The sequence below is a fragment of the Chenopodium quinoa genome, unplaced genomic scaffold (assembly GCF_001683475.1).
Source record: "Chenopodium quinoa cultivar QQ74 unplaced genomic scaffold, ASM168347v1, whole genome shotgun sequence".
Taxonomy (NCBI): Eukaryota; Viridiplantae; Streptophyta; class Magnoliopsida; order Caryophyllales; family Amaranthaceae; genus Chenopodium; species Chenopodium quinoa.
The window spans coordinates 8,400,548-8,426,871 of NW_018743292.1; the positions used below are offsets into that span (position 1 = coordinate 8,400,548).

General features: G+C 37.5%; 1 protein-coding gene across 2 annotated transcripts; it reads left to right on the forward strand.

The window, feature by feature from the left end:
* The first annotated feature begins 12,880 nt into the window (after nucleotides 1–12,880).
* LOC110736858 (anamorsin homolog) lies at nucleotides 12,881–19,761 on the forward strand. Of its 2 annotated transcripts, none has more exons than XM_021917188.1 (8): nucleotides 12,881–13,080; nucleotides 14,489–14,615; nucleotides 15,199–15,365; nucleotides 15,465–15,566; nucleotides 17,602–17,758; nucleotides 17,853–17,974; nucleotides 18,178–18,252; nucleotides 19,331–19,761. In XM_021917188.1, exons 2-8 carry the CDS (start codon nucleotides 14,498–14,500, stop codon nucleotides 19,367–19,369), a joined length of 780 nt encoding a protein of 259 aa, XP_021772880.1. In that variant the 5' UTR covers nucleotides 12,881–13,080; nucleotides 14,489–14,497; the 3' UTR covers nucleotides 19,370–19,761. The 2 variants fall into 2 exon arrangements, with proteins under 2 accessions (XP_021772880.1, XP_021772879.1); XM_021917187.1 differs by having other exon boundaries at nucleotides 12,884–13,080; nucleotides 17,838–17,974.
* Nucleotides 19,762–26,324: the final 6,563 nt, after the last annotated feature.

A 26,324-nucleotide genomic window follows, 5' to 3' on the forward strand; every position in this document is an offset into this window, starting at 1 on the left:
CAAAGACGTCCAACTCTCAGAGGCTGCTGCTGCTGCTGAAGCCCAAAGAGCTAAATTCCAAGAGGCTGAGGATCAATTGCTGATCCAGAAAGTTGAAATGGTCCAAGCTCAGACAAAGGCTTTCCAAATTCAGCAAGAGCTGAATGAGCTGAAAGGTTCCTCCTCCAAAGTCGCTGATGAGCTGAAGAAATCCAAGGAAAACTTGGAGGAGACCCAGAAGAAGCTGGCTGATGCTGAGGCTTTACTCAAGGTCCGTGTTTATACCCAAGAGGAATATGAGATGGGTTTCAGAAACGGATTCCGAGTATGCCGAAGAGTCTGCCTTCATGCTGAGCCGAAACTGGACTGGTCTAAATGTGCTGAGTGGGTCCAGAATCCCGAAGACCCTCACATGAAGTATGCAACTCCAGCCGAAGCTGAAATTCTCAAGGCTGAGGAAGCCGAAGAGGAAGCTGAAAGACTGGAGTTGGAAGCTGAGCAGAGGGAAAGGGAGGCTCGGCAAAGTGCAAAGCCCGCTTCTTCTGCTGCTGGAGCTGAGGCCACCATGGGGCTCAACGCTGACCAGTCTGATCCTCCGGCTGAAGCATAGGAACTCGGGCAGTCGTCTTCAGAATCTTGCGGTTCATCATGTGCTTAACTTTAGACTTGCCGCTTTCTGAGTTTTTTGCCTTGTTTTTTGCTTCAGCTTGCCTTGTCGTACAGCAGTTTTATTTTTTTTGCTTATGTACGTATTTCGGCAGCTGTTATTTTCCGCTTGTGGGCGGCTGCCGATACTGAATTATTGAACTTGTAGCTCAATTTTTGAGCATGAAATATTAATCTAATGCTCTTTTCTTCAGTTGCTTTACTTTTGAATGCTTTACTGTTTCTTTTCTTCAACTCTGCCGAACATAGTTGTACTGAGTGCTTCTTGCCCCCACAGAAATTGAAGTATGACTTCAATTGAATAAGCAATTTCTGAACTTCTTCAAAATGGGTATCCGAAACACAGGGCCAACTGAAGGCAATGCTTCTGGGATACAAGTCTTACTGAAGATTGACTGTCTGAAAGTTGGATATCCGAAACACAGGGCCAACTGAAGGCAATGCTTGGGATATTAGCTTTCTGGGACTAACCTCTTTAGAACAAGTCTTACTGAAATTTGACTTCAGCTGAAAGACCAGCGTTCTTAAAGAAGACGCATATCCGAAACACAGGGCCAACTGAAGGCAATGTTTCGAATAATGGCTTTCTGGGATACAAGGCTCAGTTAAGGCAATATCCCAGAATTGTCCATGGACTAATGTCTTTGGAGAACAGGTCTTACTGAAGTTTGATTTCAGCTGAAAGACCAGTGTTCTTTAAAAAGACGAGTTTTGTAAGCCATCTGAAACCCAGTTACCCGAAGGCGAAGGTTTCAGACGAGGCTGATTTAAAAATTTTCAACTGTTGCTGTTATCCTTGATTTTCTGTCTATCTTTGAAAAATGGATACCCGAAACACAGGGCCAACTTAAGGCAATGTTTCGGATAATGGCTCTCTGGGATACAAGGCTCAGTTAAGGCAATATCCCAGATTTGTCCATGGACTCATGTCTTTGGAGAACAAGTCTTACTGAAGTTTGATTTCAGCTGAAAGACCAGTGTTCTTTAAAAAGACGAGTTTTGTCAGCAATCTGAAGCCCAGTTACCCGAAGGCGAAGGTTTCAGACGAGGCTGAATAAAAAACCCTTAAAGAGTAGATAGAACCGAGAAAATTTTGAAAGGATAAAAAGTTGTAAATATTTATATAAATGGCGGCTCCAAGGCCTTTCATTAGTTCAAAATGTACTTACAAAGATTGTTCTGCCCCGAAGGGTTTACACATGATATTTTTTCAGTACATCAGCGTTCCAGTGATTTTTCAACTCAGTTCCATCCAACTGCCGAAGTCGGTATGTCCCTGGCTGAAGCTCATCATAAATTTCATAAGGCCCCTCCCATGTAGCTGAGAGCTTCCCATGGATTCGGCCTTTCTGAACTGCAGCAGCATTCCGAAGGACAAGATCTCCAATTTTGAGAGGCCTTGCATGGACCCTTCGGTTATAAAATTTGCTGACTCTCTGTTTATAGGCCGCCATTTTATCTCGAGCTGAGTCTCTTACTTCGTCGAGGAAATCGAGAGATTCCCTCATCAGTCGCTCATTCTCAGCCGAGAAATGGTGCACTCGAAGGCTTTCCGAGCCAATTTCCACTGGAAGGACGGCTTCGGCACCATACACCAGTTCAAAAGGTGAGTGGCCCGTTGCCTCTTTTTCAGTTGTCCGAAGGGACCAAAGGGTTCCAGGGAGCTCCTCTAGCCATTTGGACTTTTGATCTTCCACCCTCTTCTTGAGGGCATTTAAGATCTGTTTATTTGCTGCTTCGGCTTGTCCGTTACTTTGCGGGTGGCATACTGCTGAAAATGCCAGTTTTATGCCGAACTGATCTGTATATCGCTTAAGCGGTAAGTTGTCAAATTGCCTCCCATGATCGAAGACAAATACTCTCGGGATGCCAAAGCGAGTGATGATATTCTGCCAGATAAATTTTCTGACAGTTTGCTCTGTAATGTTCGAGGCTGCTTCGGCCTCGATCCATTTACTGAAGTAGTCGACACCAACTATCAGCCATTTTTTCTGGTACACAGCCTCTGGAAATGGTCCCAGTATATCCAGTCCCCATTGGGCAAACGGGAGTGGATTAAGGATCGGCTGAAGATCCCTTGCTGGCTGATGGATAATTGGAGCATATTTTTGACATTTTTCGCATTTCCGAACCAGCTCCTTAGCATCTGCGATCATGGTGGGCCAGTAATATCCAGCCCTCAATGCCTTGTGGGCTAAGGTTCTTCCCCCAATGTGGTTCCCACAGATGCCGAGGTGAATCTCCCGCAGGATATAATCTGCATCTGTTGGTCCCACGCATTTCAGCAATGGGGCTGAGAAGGACTTTTTCAGAAGTTCCCCCCTGAAGACAATGAACCTAGAGCTGGTTCTCTTCATTTTGGAGGCCAAAGCTTTGTCCTCAGGAGTTTCTCCCCGAAGCTTAAAAGCTAAAATGGGTTCCATCCAACTAGGCTCTGGGTCGGCGCAGCACACTTCAGGTGCTTCGTCGACACTTCTTGCTCGACGCACTTCTACATATACAGACCTGTTCAGCTCGGTAAAAGATGAACTAGCAAGTTTGGAGAGTGCATCGGCCTGAGTATTCTGACCCCTTGGGATCAGCTGAACCTCAAAAGTTTTCAGCTCTGCAATGACTGATTTGATCTTGGCAAGATAAGCTATCATGGAGGGCTCTTTGGCCTCATAGCTGCCACTGATCTGATATGCAACTAGCTGAGAGTCTGTTTTTAAGCAGACATGATCGGCTTCCAAGGAGATGCATAATTGTAGGCCGGCGATTGCTGCCTCATATTCGGCTTCATTGTTCGAGGCCTTAAAAGAAAATTTTAGTGCATACTCAACGGATTGGCCTTCGGGAGAAGTTATCACTACTCCTGCCCCCGAACCGTTTTCGGTGGAAGACCCATCCGTAAACACGGTCCAGACTTTCTTTTCACTGTCCAGCACTTCTTGGTATGAGCATTCGGCCAAGAAATCCGCCAGGGCTTGAGCCTTAATGGCAGCCCTCGGACGGTAGCTGATGCTGAATTCGGTGAGCTCAAAAGCCCACTTGGCTAGCCTACCGGATTTTTCAACCTTGCCAAGAACTTTTTCCAATGGCTGATCAGTTAAGACCACTATCTGATGGCAATCAAAATAGGGCCTCAGCTTCCGAGCAGCTACTACTACCGCGAAAGCAACTTTCTCGAGTAGAGGATAGCGGGTCTCGGCATCCGTCAGTGTATGACTGACGAAATAAATCGGTTGCTGACTCTTACTCTCTTCCCTCAGCAATACTGCGCTGATGGTGGCCGGGCTAACGGCCACATATAGGTATAGAGTTTCTCCTTCAACTGGGCTAGCCAGCGTTGGGAGTTGAGCCAGATGCTCCCGAAGCTGTTGAAAGGCGTCTTTTTGCTCTTCCTCCCAAACAAGCTCTTTTGTTTTCGGGAGTTTCAGGGCTTTGAAGAAGGGTAACCCCTTATCCGAAGCTCTGGAAATGAACCTCGAGAGGGCTGCCATTCTTCCGGTGAGCCGCTGAACATCCCGCTTTGTTTTCGGCTCAGGAAGGTCGAGCGCCGCTTTGACTTTAGAGGGATTGGCATCAATCCCCCTTTTGCTGACCATGAAACCCAGGAATTTCCCTGACTTCACGCCGAAGACACACTTCTTCGGATTCAGCTTCATTTGATGCTTTCTCAAGGTGGCGAAAGTTTCAGCCAGGTCCTTTACATGGTCCTCTAGTTTTCTGCTTTTGACGATCGAATCGTCAACATAGACTTCCATGTTTCGGCCCTTTTGATCGGCGAAAACTTGATCCACCAGCCTTTGATAGGTTGCCCCCGCATTTTTCAATCCGAAGGGCATCATTTTGTAATTATACACCCCAGCGTTCGTGACGAATGCTGTCTTGGCTCGATCGTCGGGGTGCATAAAGATCTGATGATACCCCGAGAATGCGTCCATGAAACTAAGCAAGGCATGGCCACTTGTCGAATCGACTAGCTGATCGATTCTTGGCAAGGGATAGAAATCCTTTGGACAAGCCTTATTTAGGTCCGTGAAGTCAACGCACATCCTCCAGGTACCATTGGGCTTCTGAACCATCACCACATTTGCCAGCCATTCCGGATATTGGCAAGGTTCAATGAACCCTGCCTCCAATAATTTTTTGACTTCGGCTGCGATGTCTCGGTTCTTATTGGCGGAGTAATTCCGCTTCTTTTGCTTAACTGGTCGACACGCTGGGTCAACATTAAGCTTATGGGAGATGAGGTCTGAACTTATCCCGGGCATATCAGCTGCCGAGAAAGCAAACACATCTCTGTTATCCCGAAGGAGCTGAATAAGTTCACAACGGGTGTTAGGATCAAGGTCCATCCCGATTGTTACACATTTCTCAGCATCTCCTTCGGCCAACTCAACTGTTTCAGTCTGTTGGTCCATGTCCATTGCCGAGGGACTGGACTCTTCAGAATCTGGTCTGCTGCCAATGTCAGCAGGTGTCCCAGTCTTTGTGTTCTTCGGCTGGCTCTCTGAGTCTTGCGGCTCAGCTGAAGAGTCAACCTTTTCCCTTTCGGGACCTTTTTCTCTGGGCACGGATCCTTGGGCCGAAGCACTTAGGCCTTTCGGCTTTTTGGTGCTTGGCTCTCTTTCTTTTTCTTTCTCCTCCTCATCCTTGTCGTTATCTGGGCGACTACTGGATGGCTTGAGGTAGTTGCACCTTCGGGCGTCCTTTTGGTTGCCCTGTATCCTTTCGGGGAAGCCGGCGTCTGAGACGTAAATCATCAGCTGATGATAAGTTGAGACGACCCCTTGGATCTCGTGAATTATGGGTCTCCCCAAAATCACGTTGTACACTGAAGGAGCGTCGATGACCAAAAACTCAATCATGACGTTCCGGGCTGCCTCATCGCAACCGATGGTGACAGGAAGTGTCACCTTCCCATCTGGATAAGTTGAAGCCCCATTGAACCCGGATACCGGATAGGGTACCGGCGTAAGGTGCTTGGGCTTCAGCTTAATTTGGTTGTAGGCCTTTCGGAACAGAATGTTTGCTCCGCTGCCACCATCAACAAGGACCTTACTGACGTCGTGGTTGGCCACCGTGGCGATGATCACCAACGGATCCTCGTGAGGGAACGTAATCCCCCGGCAGTCGGCGGCTGTGAACGTCATGTTCGGCACCGGCGACTGGGGAGCTTGAATGTCAGCGTTGTTCACCTGGTGAGTCAAAGCTCTAAGGTGACGCTTGTGCTCCCTCCGAGAGTATATTCCTCCCGAGATAACATTGATCGGAGGGAATTTCCCCTCCGGTTTTTTACTGTTTTTCCGGGGGAAATCGAGGTCCTGCCGAGGGTCCTTTGCTAGCCTCTCGGATTCTTTTTTCTCGCGGTGATCCGCGATGTATTTTTTCAAGTATCCCTTCCGGACCATGTCCTCTATCTGGTCCTTCAGCTGGATACACTCTTCAGTGTTGTGGCCCGAAGACTCGTGGAACTCACACCACTGATTTTTATTTTTTCGCTGATACCACTCTGGGAGTGGTCTCGGCTTTCGGTAACTCTGCTCCTCCTTCGTCACACTGTAAATTTTGGCGCGTAGAAGAGAGAGCGGAGTGTAGGACTCGTATCTGCCTGTGTATGAGGCAAACCTGTCCTTCTTTAGGTCGTTGGCCGGAGATGGCTCCGGAGCCTTTGATTTTCCCTTTGCCTTATGGCCTTGGCCTTCAGACAAGGGTATTTGCCTCTGTTTCCCTCCCCCGGATTGAGGTTGGGTTTTTGCTTTATTCCATTCTTCGGCTCGGATGAACTTATCCGAAGCACTAAGAGCTTCCTCCAAAGTCTGCGGGGTATGCATGACCATGAAGTCTAGGAATTTTCCTGGCTGAAGGCCATTCTGCATTGCAAAAACAGCTAGCCCCTGGTCCAGCTGGGAGACGCTTGATGACTCGTTACTGAAACGGGTCAGGTAGTCTCGGAGGCTTTCGGTTTCCCCCTGTTGCAGACTCATGAGCTCTGCGGTAGTCTTCTCTCGGCGGTTTGCCGTGGAAAACTTGCTCCTGAACTTGGAGGACAGATCATCCCAACCTGTTATGGAGCCTTGCCTTACTCCCTTGGAGATCCACGCTTGCGCGACCCCCTTGAGAGTGGTTGGGAAATATTTGCACCAAGTCGCCTCGGATCTGGGGCAAAGATGCATATGAGTCTCATACGAGGCCACGTGGTCCTTCGGATCCGTGGTCCCGTCATATGTGATATGCGACGGTATTTTAACCGTGGGAACGCGCTCTTCCAGTATCCATTGCTCGAATGGTGAACTAGCGGGTAGCATAATTGCCTTGCCCTTGTTCCTGGCCGAAGGGACCGCGCTCCGCCCTCTTAGAGAGGTAGGAGTGGTTTTCGTCCCTGGCTGGGAAGTCTGGGCCTCGGCTGCAGGGAACGAGAGGCGACTACGCACGCTCGGTTCCTGGCCGCCGAGTCGGTCAAGGACACTTCTGCGAACAGTCTCAGGTTCCCGGCGAGTAGATTCTGGCCGAGAAGCTGAGCTGCTGCTCTTATGCGCTGCTGGTCTTGAGGATGAGGATCCTTTAAATAATTGAGAGTTCTTTTTCCTCCGTTTTTCATTTTTCCAAGAATCCTCCTCCCACTCTTCCAGTTCCCGGAAGGAAGGAAGCTTCCCACCGTCATGGTCTAACTTCCTCCGCTGATGCCGGGTATGCGGAGGAGTTCGATCACGAGGCGGTGGCATATTCTGTGCCCTCATTGCCTCCATGAGTACTGCCAGCGCTCTTGCCACCTCTTCCGAACTGGGCCCCGTCAAAGGGGTCCCCGGCCGAGTGTGGTAATGAGGCCGTGCAGCCGATGGTTGGCTTTGGGACACTGAATATGTCCTTGATCAGACTGACCCCTGCTAGACCGAAAGTGGTCCGGCCTATATTGAGAGTCATGCATTATAGGAGATAGGGAATCCTCCTTGTGTGATCCTCCCCCCGAGCCGGCACCCTTGGGAGAGTTCCGGTCCGGCGAGGACGATGGTGTAGGGGTTTTAGGCTTTTCGCCCGCTCCTTGACGGAGGCTTTTGCTCTTGCGGTTCTTAGCCATGGCTGCTAAGATAATTGCAAGATGATCTTGGTTAGGAATTTGGCTTAAAGATTTTTGAAAGTCTTCCCCACAGACGGCGCCAAATTGTTTCGGTTGAAAACAATGGGACCTTGCCGAAGGTCCACTGAAATGGAGAAGACTGGATTCGATCCAAGTTGTGTTGGGCCGAAGGTTTCCTGCACAGTGAACACGCGTAAACTAGCCTCGGGGGTGTTTCCGAGGAAGGCCCCTCCGATGCTAAAGTCAGTACAATGTGTAAAAGGAAGACACTATGCAAGAGAGTTTGTAGCTTGAGGCTTTTGTGGAATATTTCTGAATGCCAGAATGAGCATATGAATCTGAATCTCCTATCTCCCCGTGAATGTGTCAATATGATGGCTTTTATACCTCATCATACATGGAGAGGTTGGGCTTTAGCCCAATTGGCTTACTTTGTGGGCTGACCTTTGACCTTTGAGCAATTGGAGAGTTGAACCTTGACCTTGGGATTTTAATTCGATCATTTAGTGCTTAGGCCCAATTTTGACTAAATTGGACCCAAACAACTATTATTATTATTATTATTATTATTATTATTATTATTATTATTATTATACTTTGTACCTTGTAGAAGTTACATATTTAAGTCATTTAACACTAGTGTATGATTGATCATTTTTTGTCATATAACACATTTTTGAAAATACGGATTACAATCTTTGAGTGATTTTTCCATAAGTTTATACTTTATTACGTAATACTAGTACCATTTTTGACATGTAAATACTTCATTATTATTTGTGTTAAATGTTTCTAATTATAATCCATTCTAGCTTACAACTTATTATCTCAGATATGTTTTTAATATTACACAAAATCTAGTCTAGAAACATCTATATCGTACAAAATTAAGTCTAGAAACATTTTGTTTTAATTCTTAATTAGTAGAGTTACGTAGAGTTAGTTCATATTAAAGGGAGATATGGTAAGATTTGTTTTGTTTGTCTTTATCAATGATGAAGTCATTTTGAAATTATGGGCGGTGGGACATGGAGATAATGATAATTATCTGAAGGTTATGTATATGGAGTTATGGACTACGTATACGTGTGGATTGGGTATGGTATGTTGTCTACTGATCATGGGATAAGACCTATCATAAGAGTAAAGCATGTTAATTTTTTTTTTTTTTTAATTAAATAGATTATCTTGTAAAAATCCAATTACCGAATCCTAAGGGTTTGATAAGTGTCATCTTCCAACTATGTCGAGAGTGAGGGATATCTCAAGTAGTTAAAAATTCTCTCCCAATTTCAGGAGATTTTAGGATCGATTCTCACCCTTATTTTTGTGACTGTCTAAACAACAACAACAACAACAAAAAAAAAAAAAAAACCTTCCAACTATACCCTATATTTTCTTTATAAAAAAAAAAAAGTAGTTTCGATTATATCCTAAGGTTCCTAACAATAATTTTAATTTTCCCTTTGGTGTTTTCTTTTTGAAGTTTTATGTTGATGATGTGTATGATTTTAAAATTAGTGTGTTTATTTTAATGCTCCGTAATTTATAAGTAGGATTCGACCCATTTGAAAATTCAACTGTAACACAAATGTCATGAACATGAGAACATTTATAATTTTTTTTAAAATGTATTTACTTATATTTTGTTTTGAGTGATGTGATTTTAGTGTTCAAACTTGTGGATCATGGGTTCAAACCATGTACAATCAATGTTTGCAAAAACATGGAAGGAAAGAGTTATTAAATAAGGAGCACTGAATAGTACATGAACTTGTTTAGAGATTTTTATTATTGTATGTGTGTTTTTGTATGAGCTAGTTTAGGTTTATATATAATAACTAGTTTTGTGTTCCGTGTGATGCTTGAGTTGTTTATTTAATTTTAAAATAAAACTTTTTATCTAAAATATATATGTTATTTAAATTTTCTACTTATGGATTAATAATCACTTGACAATCATACTTGTCCGTTTATGGGTATTTTATGGATTAATAATCACACAAATTAAAAAAAAATAGAAATAATAATGTACAACCACAAAGAACGGTTGTCTAAAGCTGTGATCTCTTTTCATTTTCTCGGAACACCTAAGGAAAGGTTGGTTGCATGTTAAGACTTAAGCAAACGATTATGTATTATAACAAGTCTCTTTAAAAAAAAAAAAAAATTCCTATTGTAACTCTTTGGATCCGTCATTTGTATAGAAATTTTGGTATTTTATTGAAAATAAAACTCTAAACCAAAAGTTTTATTGAAAATAAAAGTCTAAATTAACTTTTTTATCCTACTAAATCTATCCAAATTTTATTGAAAATAAAACACTAAACCAACTTTTTTATCCAGTTCTACAAAAAATATATTCAAAAAAATCCTACGTGTCGTACTGATAATTAGCGGTCGCTACGTGGCGCGACACTTGGCGAAAAGTTGGAATGCCAAGAGTCTCTGTCTCGTGGTCTAGCTAAAATTTTAGGCTTATATATTAGTTACTACTTTTGTGCCCAGGCGATGCCTGAATTGTTGATAAAATTTTAAGATAAATTTTTTGGCTTCAATGTTCATTAATACGGTCATGTAATCCTTTTGATAATGCTGGATATTTAGACATATGATATCCTATCGCTTATTTATAGAATAGTGTACTTTTTATAATTTTGTTTGTAAATAGATATCTATGTTATTATTGACTTGAAATTATTGTTATTGTGCTTAAATTATTTTGTACTGAAAGTCTTTTTACCAAATCAAAATTATTTTTACTGATTAAAATTTATCTTTACTAATTCTCTGTTATTTTTTTTAACTAAATTAAATATATTATAAATGGATCTTATTTTAAAGAACTTTTTGAAACGAATTTTAGGATGGAAATAAAACCGAGTTATAGGATATTTATTAAAAGTTATGATTAATTTTGTATATATGAAATATTAGAAGTGTAGTGGTAATAAAACTCTATACATCATTTTTATCTTAAAAAATCTATCCAAACTCGCTTACTTAACATCATATGTGTCACAATAATACCAATTTGTCGCCTACGTGGCGCGACACTTGGCAAAAAACTAGAATGCCAAGTGTCGCTATCTCGTGGCCTAACAGTGTGACCGGCTTTATTTATTAGTGACTAGTTTTGTGCCCAGGCGATGCCCAGATGGCTGATAAAATTTTAAGATCACATTTTTACTTGAATGTTAAATACGGTCAAATAATTCGTTCTGATAATGTAGGATATTTTGACATACGATATCATATGTAGTGTACTTTATATAGTTTTGTTTGTAAATAGATATTTATGTTATTATTGACTTGAAATTATTTTTATTGAACTTCAATTATTTTCACTGAAATGAAAGTAAATAACTAATACCTATTTATCTTATACGTGGCGCGACACTTGGCGAAAAATTGGAATGCTAAGTGTCGCTGTCTCATGACCTGGCTGCAAAACCGACTTTATTTATTAGTGATTTATGATATGATATGCTATGGTTGTTGATTAAGTTATGTTAAAAATTATACGCAATTTATACTGTTCATATCACCCATTGGCCTAATTGTGACTTTCTTAATCTTCAAAGGTTTTAAGTCAAGCATTTTTTACATACCATTATTAAAGCATATGAACAGTACGATACTTCTTATGTTTTACTTACTGTCTTAATTATATGGTTACATTTTGATTTTGATAGTTACATTTTAAAAAAATTACTATTATAAAGATCAGTTTGACATGTTAAATTTATTTGAATTATTTGTTTTGATTAAATACGGAGTACAAAAGAATAAAAGGATCCTCAGCTTCAACGCAGATTCAAGGTATCTATTGTGGATAAAATACAAGTTTATCACCTTCATAAACAAAACTTGTAAAACTGTAAATAATCAACATTTTTTTATTAAAAATGGGCACAAAATATAGTCACAAAAATGCTATACTGACTAGGTATTTTTATTAACTAGATTAGGTCCCGTGCCATGCACGGTAATTAATTTCACTATTGTTTATAATTTAATACAAAAATTTTTAAAATCAAAAATAAAATATTTTGTATATTGCATGTGGACAAAATATGTAACCATAGTATTTTTTTTTAATGCATATAATGAAATGAAACATGAAATATAATGACGACAGAGTATTTAGGCAAATAAGTTTAAAATTTTAATGATAAATTGATATCGTTTTTCTTTTTATTAACTAAATAATTAAGTATTGTAAAATTGTATATTAAACACTATGAGATTGTAACATAAATAATTACTATAGTGTATTTGATACAATTTAGGATAGTGGAAAACATATCTAATTTATCGTGCTTTTGACATACATAAATAAATAAAAATTAAAAATAAATCAAATAAGATTGATATTGTAAAAAGAATAAATTATGCTATTAGAAAGCCGTTTCTTAACAAGAAATTAAAACATTTTGAAATTTCTAAATAGAGAATATATGAATAACAAAAGAAGGCCTAGGGAATAATAGTAATAGTAATAGTAATAGTAATAATCAAGTATGAATCAATTATTTCTAAAACGCATATTTATTTTTGTTACAAAATTACTGCATATATAATATATTGAAGATTTAAAGGAATAAAATACCGCATAAGGATTAGGAAATAATATATACTCTATATATATACAAAGTAATAGACGTTAGAATAATATTTTATGGAAAATATGTGAGTCACAAATATATATTTTGTTTCAGTAAGTGAATGATTTGGTGAATATTTTTAGTATATTTTACAATAAGTAGTTGATGTCACCGTAGAAAAAAACAGCACCAAATTGTGACACATGTTATTTCTAGAGTCGGTTTCTTCCTAGTGTTTGTTTTAATATTACGTTATAGATTGAATAGTATAGATAATAATAATAATAATAATAAATCGATCCCAGGATCACCTGAAATCGGGAGGGAAGCTCTTACCAACTGAGCTACCCCTCACTCTCACAATCAAATAATTTGATGAATATATATAAAGTATATTTACAATAAAAGGTAAAAAAAACAGTTTTGAAGGAAAAATATAGCATTAAAAAGTGACACATATTATTCCTGATGTCTGTTTTAGTATTATGTTTTATTGATTAATTTATTTAAAATTTTTCCGTTTATCATTTGTAAACGGAATTTCCTAGCCCATTGAGACATTACTCCGTACGGGGTATATGAGCGCAAGTTAATCTTCCAGTTCGGCAATTCGTACTTTCTAGTACGTTTTCTTATTTTGTTTTTTCCTTTTCACTTTTACACTTCACCTCTCTGCTCTCTCTATCTCTGTAGTCCAGCGCGTATTCTGAACTCTCCATTGAAGTAGCTTTGAGCTTTCTCTCTTCCATTGAAGCAGCTTCTGAGGTAAGGTTTTGTTATTTTAATAATCGAATATCAATTTTATGATATAGGGTTTATCGACGATCTAATTGTCAGTATAATTGATTTAGGGTTCTACTAAGGTGGATTCTTGAACTTAATGCAATAACTACTCAGGTCATGAAAGATTATTGCGATCAATTTTGATGCTAGACTTTTTCTATGTGCAATTTACGTTGATATTCTTAAACAAGATCTTTGGAGCCTAATTTGATGATTGAATCAATTTTGGTTGCAAATGTGTTGCATACTGTTGTTTATAACTCTTTACTGTAGGACGGAACTATGAAAATGTACCTTTTTCCCCGGACCAGGGCGGCCGCGCCTCCCGCGCTCGCTCAGGGACGGGCCTGGTTGAATTGACTATACAGGGATTATCGTATGAGTTCTAGTTAAAATTCATACATCTTAAATTGAGTGTTTAGACTTTAAAGGGTGGTTACTAATGTGACTTTTGAGGCATATGAGTTTTAGGCTTTAAGGAGGATTGAATTAAGCAAGCTTACACCTTGTTCTTTTGATGCTATTGAGTATTGATGGAAATAGTCATAGACCTTCCATTGTTTGTGTAAAACATGCCACTGATGTTTTAGATTGCGTCCTTAGTTTTTGTATGGTGTAGTTGAGTTTGTGTTTAGTTTTTGGTGCTTGAGATAGTTCAATCATGCTTTGGCTGTATAAAAATTTAGTTTGTATCAATAGTTTTAATATGAACACCAGTGAATTAACAACCACTTTATCTGTTATTTTGTTTAACATGCTCCACTTTGACCATATATTATCCATCCTACTCATCCAACTCATGTGATGTGGGCTTGAACTGCCCACCACCGTATTTCACTTTGGGGCCTTGCTTGATTTGTCTTAGTGGGTGTTGTAAGAATATCGAATAGTATTATTAATATGTAATTAGAGAAATCAATGGTCCAAGATGTGTATTGACAAGCACACATAGTCAAAACAAGGACATAATTACAAAATGGAGAGGGGTCTTTCTTTGAGTTACTTACAGTTACCAATTGCACAATGATAAAGAAGGATGAGAGAGAGTGTAGCAAGTGAGTTAAAAACAGTTAGTTAATTGGAAAAAAATACAAGTAATTTTGCCTATTTATTAATTGCCAAAGTCCTTGTTTAAGAAAAAATAGGAGAGAAGGCATTGAAAGCACATTATGTAATGAAATTATGAAAGGATAGGAAAGAGTGTTGTTTGTTGCAATGTTCCTTAGTTATTGTTTATTAGTATAATCAATTCAAATCAAACTCCTATATTTTGCAATCTTCAAACACCTATTCTTGAATGCATTTCATATTCTTTCATATTGAGTACCACTACTTGAATGGCTTTGTAAAGAAGTACATTTGATTTATTTAAAGCCATATTTTATTGCAGGAGGAAAATATGGCAATGCTTGCACTTACTGATGACGTGATCTTGCATCTTAGTATTGTAAACAAGCTGAAGCTAGAAGGATCGATGACCGATAATGCATTGATTATCACTATGGCTTCAACTCAAAGTAATTTTTCAGAAACTTGTTCATATCTAAAAACTGATATTCGTTGTATATGAAAGTTCTCTAAACTGGAAATGTTTATGTAGCACATTCATACAAATAAGAATGAATGGTTTTAGACTTTTAGGAATGGTTCTAAGCCAATTTTTTTTAGACAAATCAGTTTGTGAATTTGTTTATCCAGAATTGTTTGGCAATTTGGGACATGGAGACTCATGCTATTGGGCTTTGGAGGTTTTCTGGGACTTCAGAAGATTTAATGCAATTGATTATTTTTTTTTTTCTTTTTGTTGTTTTTGAAATAATTGGTCATTTTTCTATTATATTTACACTTATCTTAAACAAAATATCAGCTTATTGTTTGAGTGCCTCCTTTTCACTTGCTTGTGTCGAAGGCATTGCTGTAAAGTGGGTTGATATTTGATTTCTAATTTCGTCTACTTGTGAACCGCTGTCACACATCTTGATCCTGAGTTTGTGATAGTGTTCTCAATAGTGTTATCTTTCAACATCCTTTTTTGCAAAAATAACCTTCATTTATTGCACAACATTTACTGTGAATTTTTTAATGGCATGAACTTATCAGGTACACTGCCTTTGGACCCATCATCCATGGATACTGTTATTGGTGTCTCCAAAGTACACGATTTTCCTGCTGCTTCACTGCTTGCTGAAATATTTAGAATTTTGAAGCCAGATGGAAATGTTATCATTCATCTGACTGGACTTGCTGTTGATTTACCTTCAGACAATGTAATATATTGTTTGGTTGATGTAAATATTGATGGTTTGTGGCTTTGCATGTGTCCACCTATCCATTAAAACTTGATAATTTTTTTTGGTGATCTGCAGATTCTTTCTTCTCTGGAGCGGAAGATACTTGTAGCAGGATTTTTGGAACCAGAAGCTAGCCTGCAGCAACCAGACACTTTTACGGGAGTTCAATCTATGCAAGTTAGTGAATTACCTTTAGTGCTATTCTCATATTTCCTGCATAAATCTTCTATGCGTTCTGATAGTTCTATATTAGAGTTCTACGTGATATCTTTCTGAATTATGGCTGAAAAAAAAGTACCTTTTGTACCGATTCTCATATTTCCTGAATAAAACTTCTATGCATTCTGATAGATCTATATCAGAGTTCTAAATGAGATATTTCTGAATTATGGCTGAAAAAAGTGAATAAAAGAACGAGGTGATAAATAACCTGTATGGAGTGGTGTTGAGAATACCTGAGATTTGTTATTTGTCAGTAAGAAAATAATATTCTATATTTACCAGTCATAGTACATGGCTGCTTATGGGGAGCTTCATGTACTTTTTGAGATGAATGTGTAGAAACTCCTTCAAGGATAGAGTTAGGAATGTAGATGTTTGGAAGGAAAGCTGGAGGATGCGACTAAGGAGAGTCAACTATGTTGGTTTGAGCGTGTGAGACATCACTGGTAAGGAAGGTATGTGGTTGGGATTATGGTGATTTCAAAAGGCATTTAGGGTGGCTCGAGATGACTTGGATGGAGGGAGTTAAAGATAGCACAAAGAAAGTGGGTTTGCAAAAGCAAGTAGTAATGGATAGAAGTGAATGGAGGAGAAAATCTACATGATGACCAAAGGAAATAGATTCTTGGTTCATGTAGCCAACCGGCCCAACCCCATCCACTTGGTAACAAGGCTTTAGTTTTGTTTGTTTGCACATGCAAGATAATATTTATGCCAGTGCCCTAGACCGTCAAGTCCTTGTTAATTTGTCATTTCGTAGATATTCTTTCTCAAAAACTGTTTGTGCGTATGGCCAGAAGAAACAACTTAAAGTGGCTTTGTGAAAGTTTCTTTTCTTCCACTTGCATCATTTATTTTTAGGCTCTACTAAACTGTTCTCACCTATTCATAAATGTTTGCCTACATACTACTTCAACCAGAACATGAGCCTATGTAAATGTTGGAAATAAGTTTGCTGAATCTTCTTCGTGACTTGAAGATATTGCTGGAGAGAAACTCTGTTCTAGGATTCCTACCATAGTTGCTTATTTTTTCCATATCCCTTTTTATTGGGCCCTTTGGGGAAAGGAGGGGTGCTCTTGCTAGGCTATGGAAGCAATGATGACATTCAGTGGATGTGGTATCATTAGATACATCCACATCTTTAAATTAGGTTGCATAATAAGTAGATCTTGTTAGGCTATTAGATAAATGATTCGGTATTGTCTCCATTTTAGTGGATGGCTCCATAACTTCTAACTAGGGTTTAAAGAAAATTATACTCCCTCCTTCCTAATTTTGCGTTTAAGTGTACCAGACTCGACCTGCTTTTTTCTCTCTAATATTTCCCCTACATTAACAAGCATGCCAAAAGCAATGGGATGAGTAATTTGGGATGGATGAATTTTTTTTTATTTATTTTTTTTCTTTTTCGTATTATGAGTTTATGACTCTTGTGAGCTGGATTCTTATTCCATAGGTCCTTTGTTTATTAAACTAGCGAGACCACTTTATGGAAAACAAAGTTGATTTGTCTCGTGAATGTCTTTATATGTTTACAATTGTGAAGAAGGAAGTCATTTGATCCATGTAAATAGTAGAAAAACTACATCAATACAAATGATATGGATATGTAGAATTAAAAAATTAAGAGTTGAACATGTTACATTTGCTTGCTTGATTATGAAAACTTCTTTTAATTGGGAACATAATATCTACTATTCTAGAACCTATCCTTTATGCCAGTGTTCTATGCCTGTTCACTTCTTTGTCTCTCGCTCTCTCTCTGATGATTCCTGATGTTGCAGTGGGTGTAAATTTCACTGATGTTGGGTTTGAGACTTTTTAGTTATGGCAATTTTGGCGTCATTGTTCTCTTCCTTATAGAGGCAAGAATAACTAGGTTCGTCATAGATTGAAACGAATTACAGAATTCATCCTTGAAACAAATTGATAATGGATTTATGCGTCTTTTGTTGAATTCATCTGATGAATATATCTTCTATTATAGGTTAAAGCGAGGAAGCCATCTTGGAACATTGGATCTTCTTTTTCCCTCAAAGCCTCTAAAGGTTTGCCAAAGGTTCAAATCAATGATGATATGGATTTGATTGATGAGGATTCTTTATTAACCGAGGAAGATCTGAAGAAACCACAACTGCCTCCTGGTAAGTGCTTGATATAATTATATCCCCCCCCCCCCCCCTCCCTCTTAAATTTCAAGGAATTACCATTTTGTCACTACAGTTGGGGACTGTGAAGTTGGAAGCACTAGGAAAGCTTGCAAGAACTGTACATGTGGAAGGGCTGAGGAGGAGCAAAAAGTTGAAAAATTGGGGTTGACAATGGAACAACTGGATAATCCTCAGTCTGCATGTGGCAGCGTATGTGTTTAATCAGTTCAATTTTTGATATTTTTAATGCAGAATATTTTTTATTTTGGAAGATGGCTGCAATTGCATTTTGTGTTTAGATCTAATTGGTGTTGAATATAGTGCTTGTTTGCTTATATTTTTTATAGTGCTTGTTTGCTTATTATTTGTTGTCAATGTGATTGAAATTATTGTTGGGCTTCCTAAATTTACAGTGTGGACTAGGAGATGCTTTTAGGTGCAGCACATGCCCATACAAAGGTCTTCCTGCATTTAAACTCGGGGAAAAGGTATATCTCTTAGTTCCCAACTTGATTGCTCTACTCAGCTATATATGTTGTTATTTACTGCTTTTATTATCCCTGTGTTTCTAGTTTCCTGCCTATTTATCAATATATACAGGAGCTTTTTCACATTTTTAGATATAGTGTCAAGATGATTAGTTGCAAGTATTTTGGAATAAATTAAGTATATACTTATAATCAGTTTGTTTGGTAAGACAGAAGTGGATGGGAAAGAAAAGGAAGGGAAAAAAAAAGTAGAGCATTACGCTTGGATTTAATATTATAATGGAATTGATGGGGAAGGAAAAGGTGCGATAATAAAGACCTACTTTTTAAACTCTGTATTTTATTCATCCCAAATTGTCGATTTTGGCTGGAAGGAAAGTTGATAACAAGAAGTCCTTATCCAAACAAATGAATGTATCCAATACCTAGCAAGTAACCCAAAGGAATTTTAGTTTTTTCTCCCCTAAGTTTCCTTTCCATTTTCTCCATTTCAATCAGTATCGAAATTAAAAAAAAAAAAAAACACTGTATATTATGATTATAGTGACTTTGTGTTTTGCTTATTATAAGTTTGGTGATAACAAATACTTGGTCTTTGTAGTTGACAAGTTGTAACTTTTAACACTAATCACACACTTCCTTTCGACAGTCTTTTATGATTTATACACAAGGAAAAGTTTAATCATGTGAGATCTTGTTAGATTTGAACTTTACTTATTGGCAATTAAAGTTTTTAATGGTTGAAATTATGCAGTGGCAAACATGATAAAAGAAACTTGTCAATTAAAAACAGTGGAAGTATATCTTATATAATCCATTATAATCCTTTATGAATAATAGATTATATAGTCGTATCACTTGTATGGTTCTTGTGTATGGTGCATCATTATGAATTCATGATGCATATGCTCCTGTGAGGTGGGAAATCAAATTTTACTCAGAGATTTCTGCTTCATAAGGGAGTCAAAATAAACATATCTCTTCAAAAAATTAATTTTATGAAACTTCATTGTTTGATAATGTATTCTTCTAATGTGACTTCTGTAGTGTAATTGTTCTGGATCCTTCGATGTTGCAGGTTTCTTTGTCAAATAATTTCCTTGATGCAGATATATAGACATCAGCAGAATTCAGTTCAGTTGCATTTTTGTTGAAAACATGCATGTTTTTAGGGTCAGAATATCGTAGATCCTTCACTGTTTAGAATGTAAGTACTTTCATTTTGATTCTTCTAGATAGTGACTGCTATTTTATTTGCGAACTTGTTGGGCTAAAAAGAAATACTGGCATGGTCTGATGAGTGGCTATTTTCTGTTTTGATTTGAAGTCATCTATGCCTTCATTGGCCTTCTAGTCTTTACGAATCCGTTGTAAATCATTGTTTATGGTGATCATCAAGTAATGAAGAATGGTGATACTTGTACTCCGTAATAGATAACTACATAGCATGAGTGTCAGTTAACACAATCATTTTTATCAAATATAATTTGATCATGTCCTTTTGGCCCATAGAATGCTCAGATTTTTGTGCAAATACCTACTGTCCAAGGTTCTTAAGTTAAAGAGTTTGGATAACTTCTCCGAGTAAAGCATAAATACGGTCCTTGAACTTTCGTATTTGTGCATTTTTAGTCCCTCAACCACCACTCTTGGTGTTTCTGACCAAAAAGTTGAGGGACCTAGCCTAGTTAGCAAAAGTTTAGGGGCTGACTTATTAATTTTTTTTATTTATTTTTGAATAAACTATGACTCATTAATAACTTATTTTATTTTATTTTTTGTCAATTTTTTATTTAAAAAGGAATTTTTTATCTGACATTAATATTTATTTTTTCATCAACATTAATATTTTGATTATGGTTTGCATCAATAAAACTATACTGTATTAATTTCCCCTGCTTTCACCTTCTCTCACCCCATATCACCAACAACAACCTGCCACAAACACATAGGCACATAGCCCCATCTCCGCCAGTCCGCAGCATCACCACCGTCATTAATCAACCACGCAACCCACCAATTTACAGCCAACACAACACCAGCAACCCTCACTCCCCTGCATCCACCAATTAATCCCCCAATCACCACTGCTGCTACTCGATCCCCCCCGCAACTACCACCAAACAAAGCCCCTGTTGCCCCTAACCTCGCAACTTGCATTAATTCACAACGCCACCTCTGCCGCTACTCCTCCTCTCAACTCGCCGCAACCGCAGCTCCCCCTTCCCGCATCTCCACCACAACAACCTCCACCTTCGCACACCCTAATTCGTGGAGCCGCATCTCCAACACCAGCCCGCAATTGCAATCCAAACCAAAGCCTAAAATGTTTCATCAATCGAAGTAATTTTAATCCTTGTAATCGTACCATCCGAATCACCATTAATTCCACCATTAGAGAACAATTACATCTACATTAACCCAGATAAATCCTTAAATCCGGCTAAATTCAACACATTCTTAAATATCCTTAATTACGAGCAATAATTGTTGATGCGAGCAATTGTTGGGTCATGGTGGGAGGATTCAACGGAGATTTCGAAGGGGGAATTTAGGGTTTGTTCATTGTTTTGTTGGTGGTTGATGTTGGGTTTTTTTTAGGGATGGGAGCCATTTTCAAAGGAGGAGAGGGAGTTGGAAGACATGGGAGAAGGGAGGAGAGAGAAGGAGGGGAGGGGGGGAGAGTGGAAGCCATGAAAAGATCAAGCTTAATTTTATTTTTTTATTTTTTTTTTCCATCAAAAGAACAGGTGATTTTTTTTTTTTTTAAAGAAAAGTATTGTTTTTACTTACTTTAGATTTTAAACTAGTTTAGTTCCCGTGCGATGCACGGTTTTAAACAAACCACATTGTAAGATTTTTTATAATATGGAGAAAGAAAGTTTTCTACTCTGTAATTTCTTTTGTATACATGATAAGTAATTTCTTTTGTAAGCATATTACTTATAAAATATACAAAAAAAAAAAAAAGAAGTCATAATTGATAAAATATGGTAAATATTCTAGATATTATTTTGTATACAAGGATATAGTTTTGTGAATATTCTGTAAATATCTTTTGAGATTTCCCAACGTGATTAGAACTCATCGTTGTAACCCTATATATATAAATCAATGGACCTTTTAAACATTAAAATATTAATATACCTGTAAAAAAAAGGACTCGGTAGGGACAAAGGATAAAGTATATGAAAAAAAAAACAAAGGTAAAAGTAAAAGTTAAAAAAAAAAAAAAAAAAAAAAAAACTAATGACATCATCGTAGCAAATTGGCGGGAAAAAATTTATATCAGAGTGACATGCGTACAATTTGAAGAAGGGATGATGTCAGCAACGTTTTGTTTTAGTATTAGTTAATAGTTTAATATTGATGATAAAAACAATGCTGTAAAAAAAGAAGAAAAATGACAAATAATAAAAAAAATTCTTTTTATAATAAATTCTGACGAAAAAAAAAGGAAAAAAAAAAATTATGAGTCATGGTCCATAAACTAATGTTAATTAGGCTAAGTCCCAAACTATTTGGTTAGAAACACCAATTAAGGTGGTTGAGAGACCAAAAGTGCACATACAAGAGTTGAGGGACTAAAAGTGCACAAATACAAAAGTTGAAGGACTGTATTTATGCTTTACTCTAACTTCTCCTTTACATTGTCAGTATTCGCTATTCATTTTCTAACACATATTGTACAAATTTTGGCCTTATTTACTATTCATTTTCAACACATATTGTACAAATTTTGACAATCCCTAAGATTGAGGAGAGTAAGGTAGAATATCTAAGTGTTAGTTATCTAAGTTTAAAGAAAGGCTATTTTGACAACTTCAATTTTTGTGGGGCAAATATTTATCCTTTACCCTACATAAATATCTAGAATTAAGTTTAAACCATGTAAAAAAGTTACAATTCATTTGAATATGGGCCACAAGGCCCACAACCAAGGATAATGCTAAATTTCAACTTTAGTAAATGGTTGGTACTAAATGCCAATGTTAATTATTGTATGGTTGTCTTACACTCTTACATGAATAGTTGATAAGCTCATCATATTCATATTATTACAAAAATAAAGTGTTCTAGTTTTAAACTACAAGAATGTGGAGATGCCAACAATATCGAGGTTTCGAGTTTCAGTGAAACAACCTCTGTTGGAAATAATGGTAAGGAAGTTTTTATTTATTTTGGATGAAAACTCTTTGTCCCACATTGATGGGATAAAGAAGGCTTTACTTGATTTATATATTGGAAAAAAAGGGGTTTTGTCCCATATTGGTTGGAGAAGTAAATTTTACTTGGTTTAAATATGTGTGTTTATACTTTGATGTTTAAAGTGCTTTCCCAATTGTTGTGGGCTAGAAAGGGGCATCCCCATATGCGTGGTGCCGCCGCCGTCCAGCCGGTTTGTGGTACGTACGCGGATTTACTCTCCTCAATCTTAGGCACTTAGTTTAAATATGTGTGTTTATACTTTTGATGTTTGAAGTGTTTATACGTTCCCTATTGGAACATGTTAGTAAATTTTTCTCCACTATTATTTTGTGGCTTGATTCTCTCCAACGGTTACGGTTTTCTTCATCCTTATAAACTGATCTTTTCGTGTCTTTTGAAACACACACAGAAACTCTTTCTTCTTCTTCCTCTATTATTTTTAGTTTTCCTCTTTCTTAATCTCTCTTTTTGAGTGCACATTAAGGGAGATCGCTGTGTTAAATCTTGGGGGGCAACGCCATCTCCGATTGCACCATAGTCGGGACGAATTTTGCTTCTAAGACAATGTTTCTAACACGTTACAGCGTTATACATACATTAAGAAATTCAGCCCACATTCTAATCTTTATTTTCTGATTTTACAGTATCTCAACCTACAAGATCAACGCTGACGCTAGTAGTTTGTTTGGGATAGCGAGATCGAGACCACTAGTACTGTGCTACTTTTGAAATCCCGAAATATTGATTTTTTCCCCCCCCCCCCCCCTAAAAGGCTAAAATTTGTACAAAATACGGAGTACTCTGTACGATGTTAGGAAATGCCCCGAATAAGTTAAGCCTTATTTCCTTTCAAAAAAAAAGTTAGCCTTATTTGAACGACGATCACAGGGGTCTTGCTAATCGGTTAGTGAATTAGCTGTTGAGGTCTAGGGGTGAAATGCACTATTTAGTGATTTGAGGATTTATGAATCACGATATCTGTTGCGTAGGCTTTGATTTTCCGCTGACACCCTTTGTTTTAAGAATTCATCAATCTACACAATCCTCAAAATCAATGAAACTCTCATCTCGTTTGTTTATGGACATAGTCATAGCTAACTCATCGTAAGTAAACCACTGCACGTAAAACCGGTGTTCATGCAATCACACTTATTAATTTCGTCAATCCTTCTTGCGTCTTTTACAAATAACAACACACTCCCTACGCTCCAATTTAGTGTCCTCATTTCTATTTTGGTTTGTCATGATTTATTACCTCTTTTGATTCCTGGCATAAGCTCTTTACTTTTTTTTTTTTTTTTTTTTTAAAAAAAAAAAAACCTACTTTAAGAATATTATTTTAGGAAAGCAATCAGTAGGGAAGGAACTTTATTAACTAGTTATATGAAGTTCCACCTAGGCCCAAATGCCTCGGAGGAGGTTGGAAAAAGGGGACAAGTGAGCAGCAAGATGTTCAGCTACATTCTCGGTTACTTACTTTGACAGATATATATTATAAACATCAAAACATGAACTAATGTGCCTATTCTATTATCATCAACAAATCAAGTCATTAGGGGATCTGCCACTCATAAGAATTAATTGCCCTCACCACATTTCTTGCATCTGTTTCCACCACAACCTTCATTAACTCAAGTCTCAGGGCAATTATCACCCCGAAACGAGCAGCAACTTCCATTGGTGACACCTTTCTAACTCTCCTTAATCATCGCGGCATCTACATTAACATCACCTCTCTTTGTTGGGGATGACAACAATTATGCAAAGGAAGCAAGGCTGTTCTAGCATTAGCAAAAACGGTTTACAGCATAGATTGTATGATACATTTAAGACCACCCAACAAGTCCAAGCCGCAGTGGCATTTGCAGCGGCTCCCCTCCTTGGTTATTACTTTGGTACTAGTATTTAGATGACAAATTCACACCTAGATATGTTTGGTTAAAGGATCTTACTGAACCGACACTCCTCACAGGTTTAGCCAGCAAGCTCCGCAGGTCATTGCTTGAGTGTAAAGGGGGAGGTAAGGGAATCCCCTTGCTCCCAAACATTTTGTAGTTAGTGAGACTCAAACTCATGATCTCAAAGTCACAACGTGAGTTCCCCACCAACTCTAAAGCTTGGTGTACGTGCATGTGTCATGTGTGTATGCATATTGTTAACTTTGTACTATAGATTTTAACATAATACGGAGTATATTACTACGTATTAAGATTTTGGAAACTCATTAACATTTCTTATATTTGTCACTTCACAATAACGTATTTGAAAAAAAATCTACAAACACAGAAACACAGAGTAATAAATAAAGGTATAGACAAACATCATTCACTTAGATTGGTAGTTGAAAAGTTCTTTCATGTCACGATGACACGATCACCATCAACAAGTGAAGATATGAGCTTTTAGAGCATATGAAACCTTATTACAAGTGAGAATTTCTCTTCTTTCCTCCTTGTCGGTAAGTTGTTTCAAACTCTTCTTTTTTCTTACAGTTTTCAATCCATATTTGGAGAGAATACTACTGTCTTATTCAAGAAGTGCAAATTTTACGAACAGAGCTATTAGAAATTCTTTACACAAATAACTTGAAAGTTCATGTTGCCAAGAGCAAATTGTCTGGTTTGATTTTGCTCATCTTACTAAAATTAGGTAGGGATTGTTTTTTTTTTTTTACCTAATGTTCTTTAAATGTACTGTACTAAGTATTGAAAACATGCACACAATAATGAATTCATGAGTACTCTTTAATGTATGCTATTTATTGTGCATGTATGCTTACATCCATTTACTCTAGTACATGAACATGTTACTAAGTACAAAATACCATTGGTTCTTGTGGTTAATTTTCATGACTTTAAGGTTATGAAATCGAATCCCATCAATCATCATAGACAATTTAGAGGTGATTCTTTATCTTTCTTTTTTGCTTTCAAGGGTTTGGCTTGTTAGACTTGAACGTGAGAGTAAAAGGATTAAAGGAATCTAAAAACTAGAGAAATGGGATCATACATTAAAAAAATATATATATATAATAAAAAAAAAAAAAAAATTGGCATTTCCAACAAAAAAATCCCTCTCTAATCAACTTATTTTCAATGAACTCAAAATTTAGTGTGACCGTTTTAAAAGTAAAATTATTTTAAAAACACGTTATTTTTTACAATGTTATATGAAGTAAATTACGAAGTCGCATAGGACATGATTTAAACGAAATTTCATCCAATTCTCGAACACAACACGTCATCAGTGTATGCAATTGGGTTTCCCTTTTCCACACTCACAAGCTAGAACCATAAAACTTGTAAAGTGACCACAAAAATCTACGAAAGCTCCGTGTTGAAAAGAAAAGAGTTAGGAATCTAGTACGGGGTCCATTCCCCCACAATATTGTTTGGCAAATCACACAACATACACCATCAAACCGATTCCTCTATTTCTTTGATTTGATTGATTATCTACAATAGGTGTGAATGGACCCCACCTTATTCAATCAAAACAGCTCAACAATTTTTTTTTTTTAAATTAATTGAAATTTTAAATATGACAGACAAATTATTAACAACTTCTTCTTAGAAATTTCATCAATCCACAATATACTCCTTCCAAAAATCATTAGGTACACCCATTTCCCATGTGATATGGCCTTATTTGTAATTTTACAACCAAACATTTTCATAGTTGCAAATTAATTTTGCAACTACAAAGCCACCAAATTCCAGCCATCTCAATCATACTTGTACAATTATAATATTTCAATATGGTAGAAATAATATAATACAAAGTATAATATAATCCTTAATGTTAATAGTAATGTTTGGTTAATGACATAGTTGGTGGATCCCTTTCACTAATCTCCTTTTGTT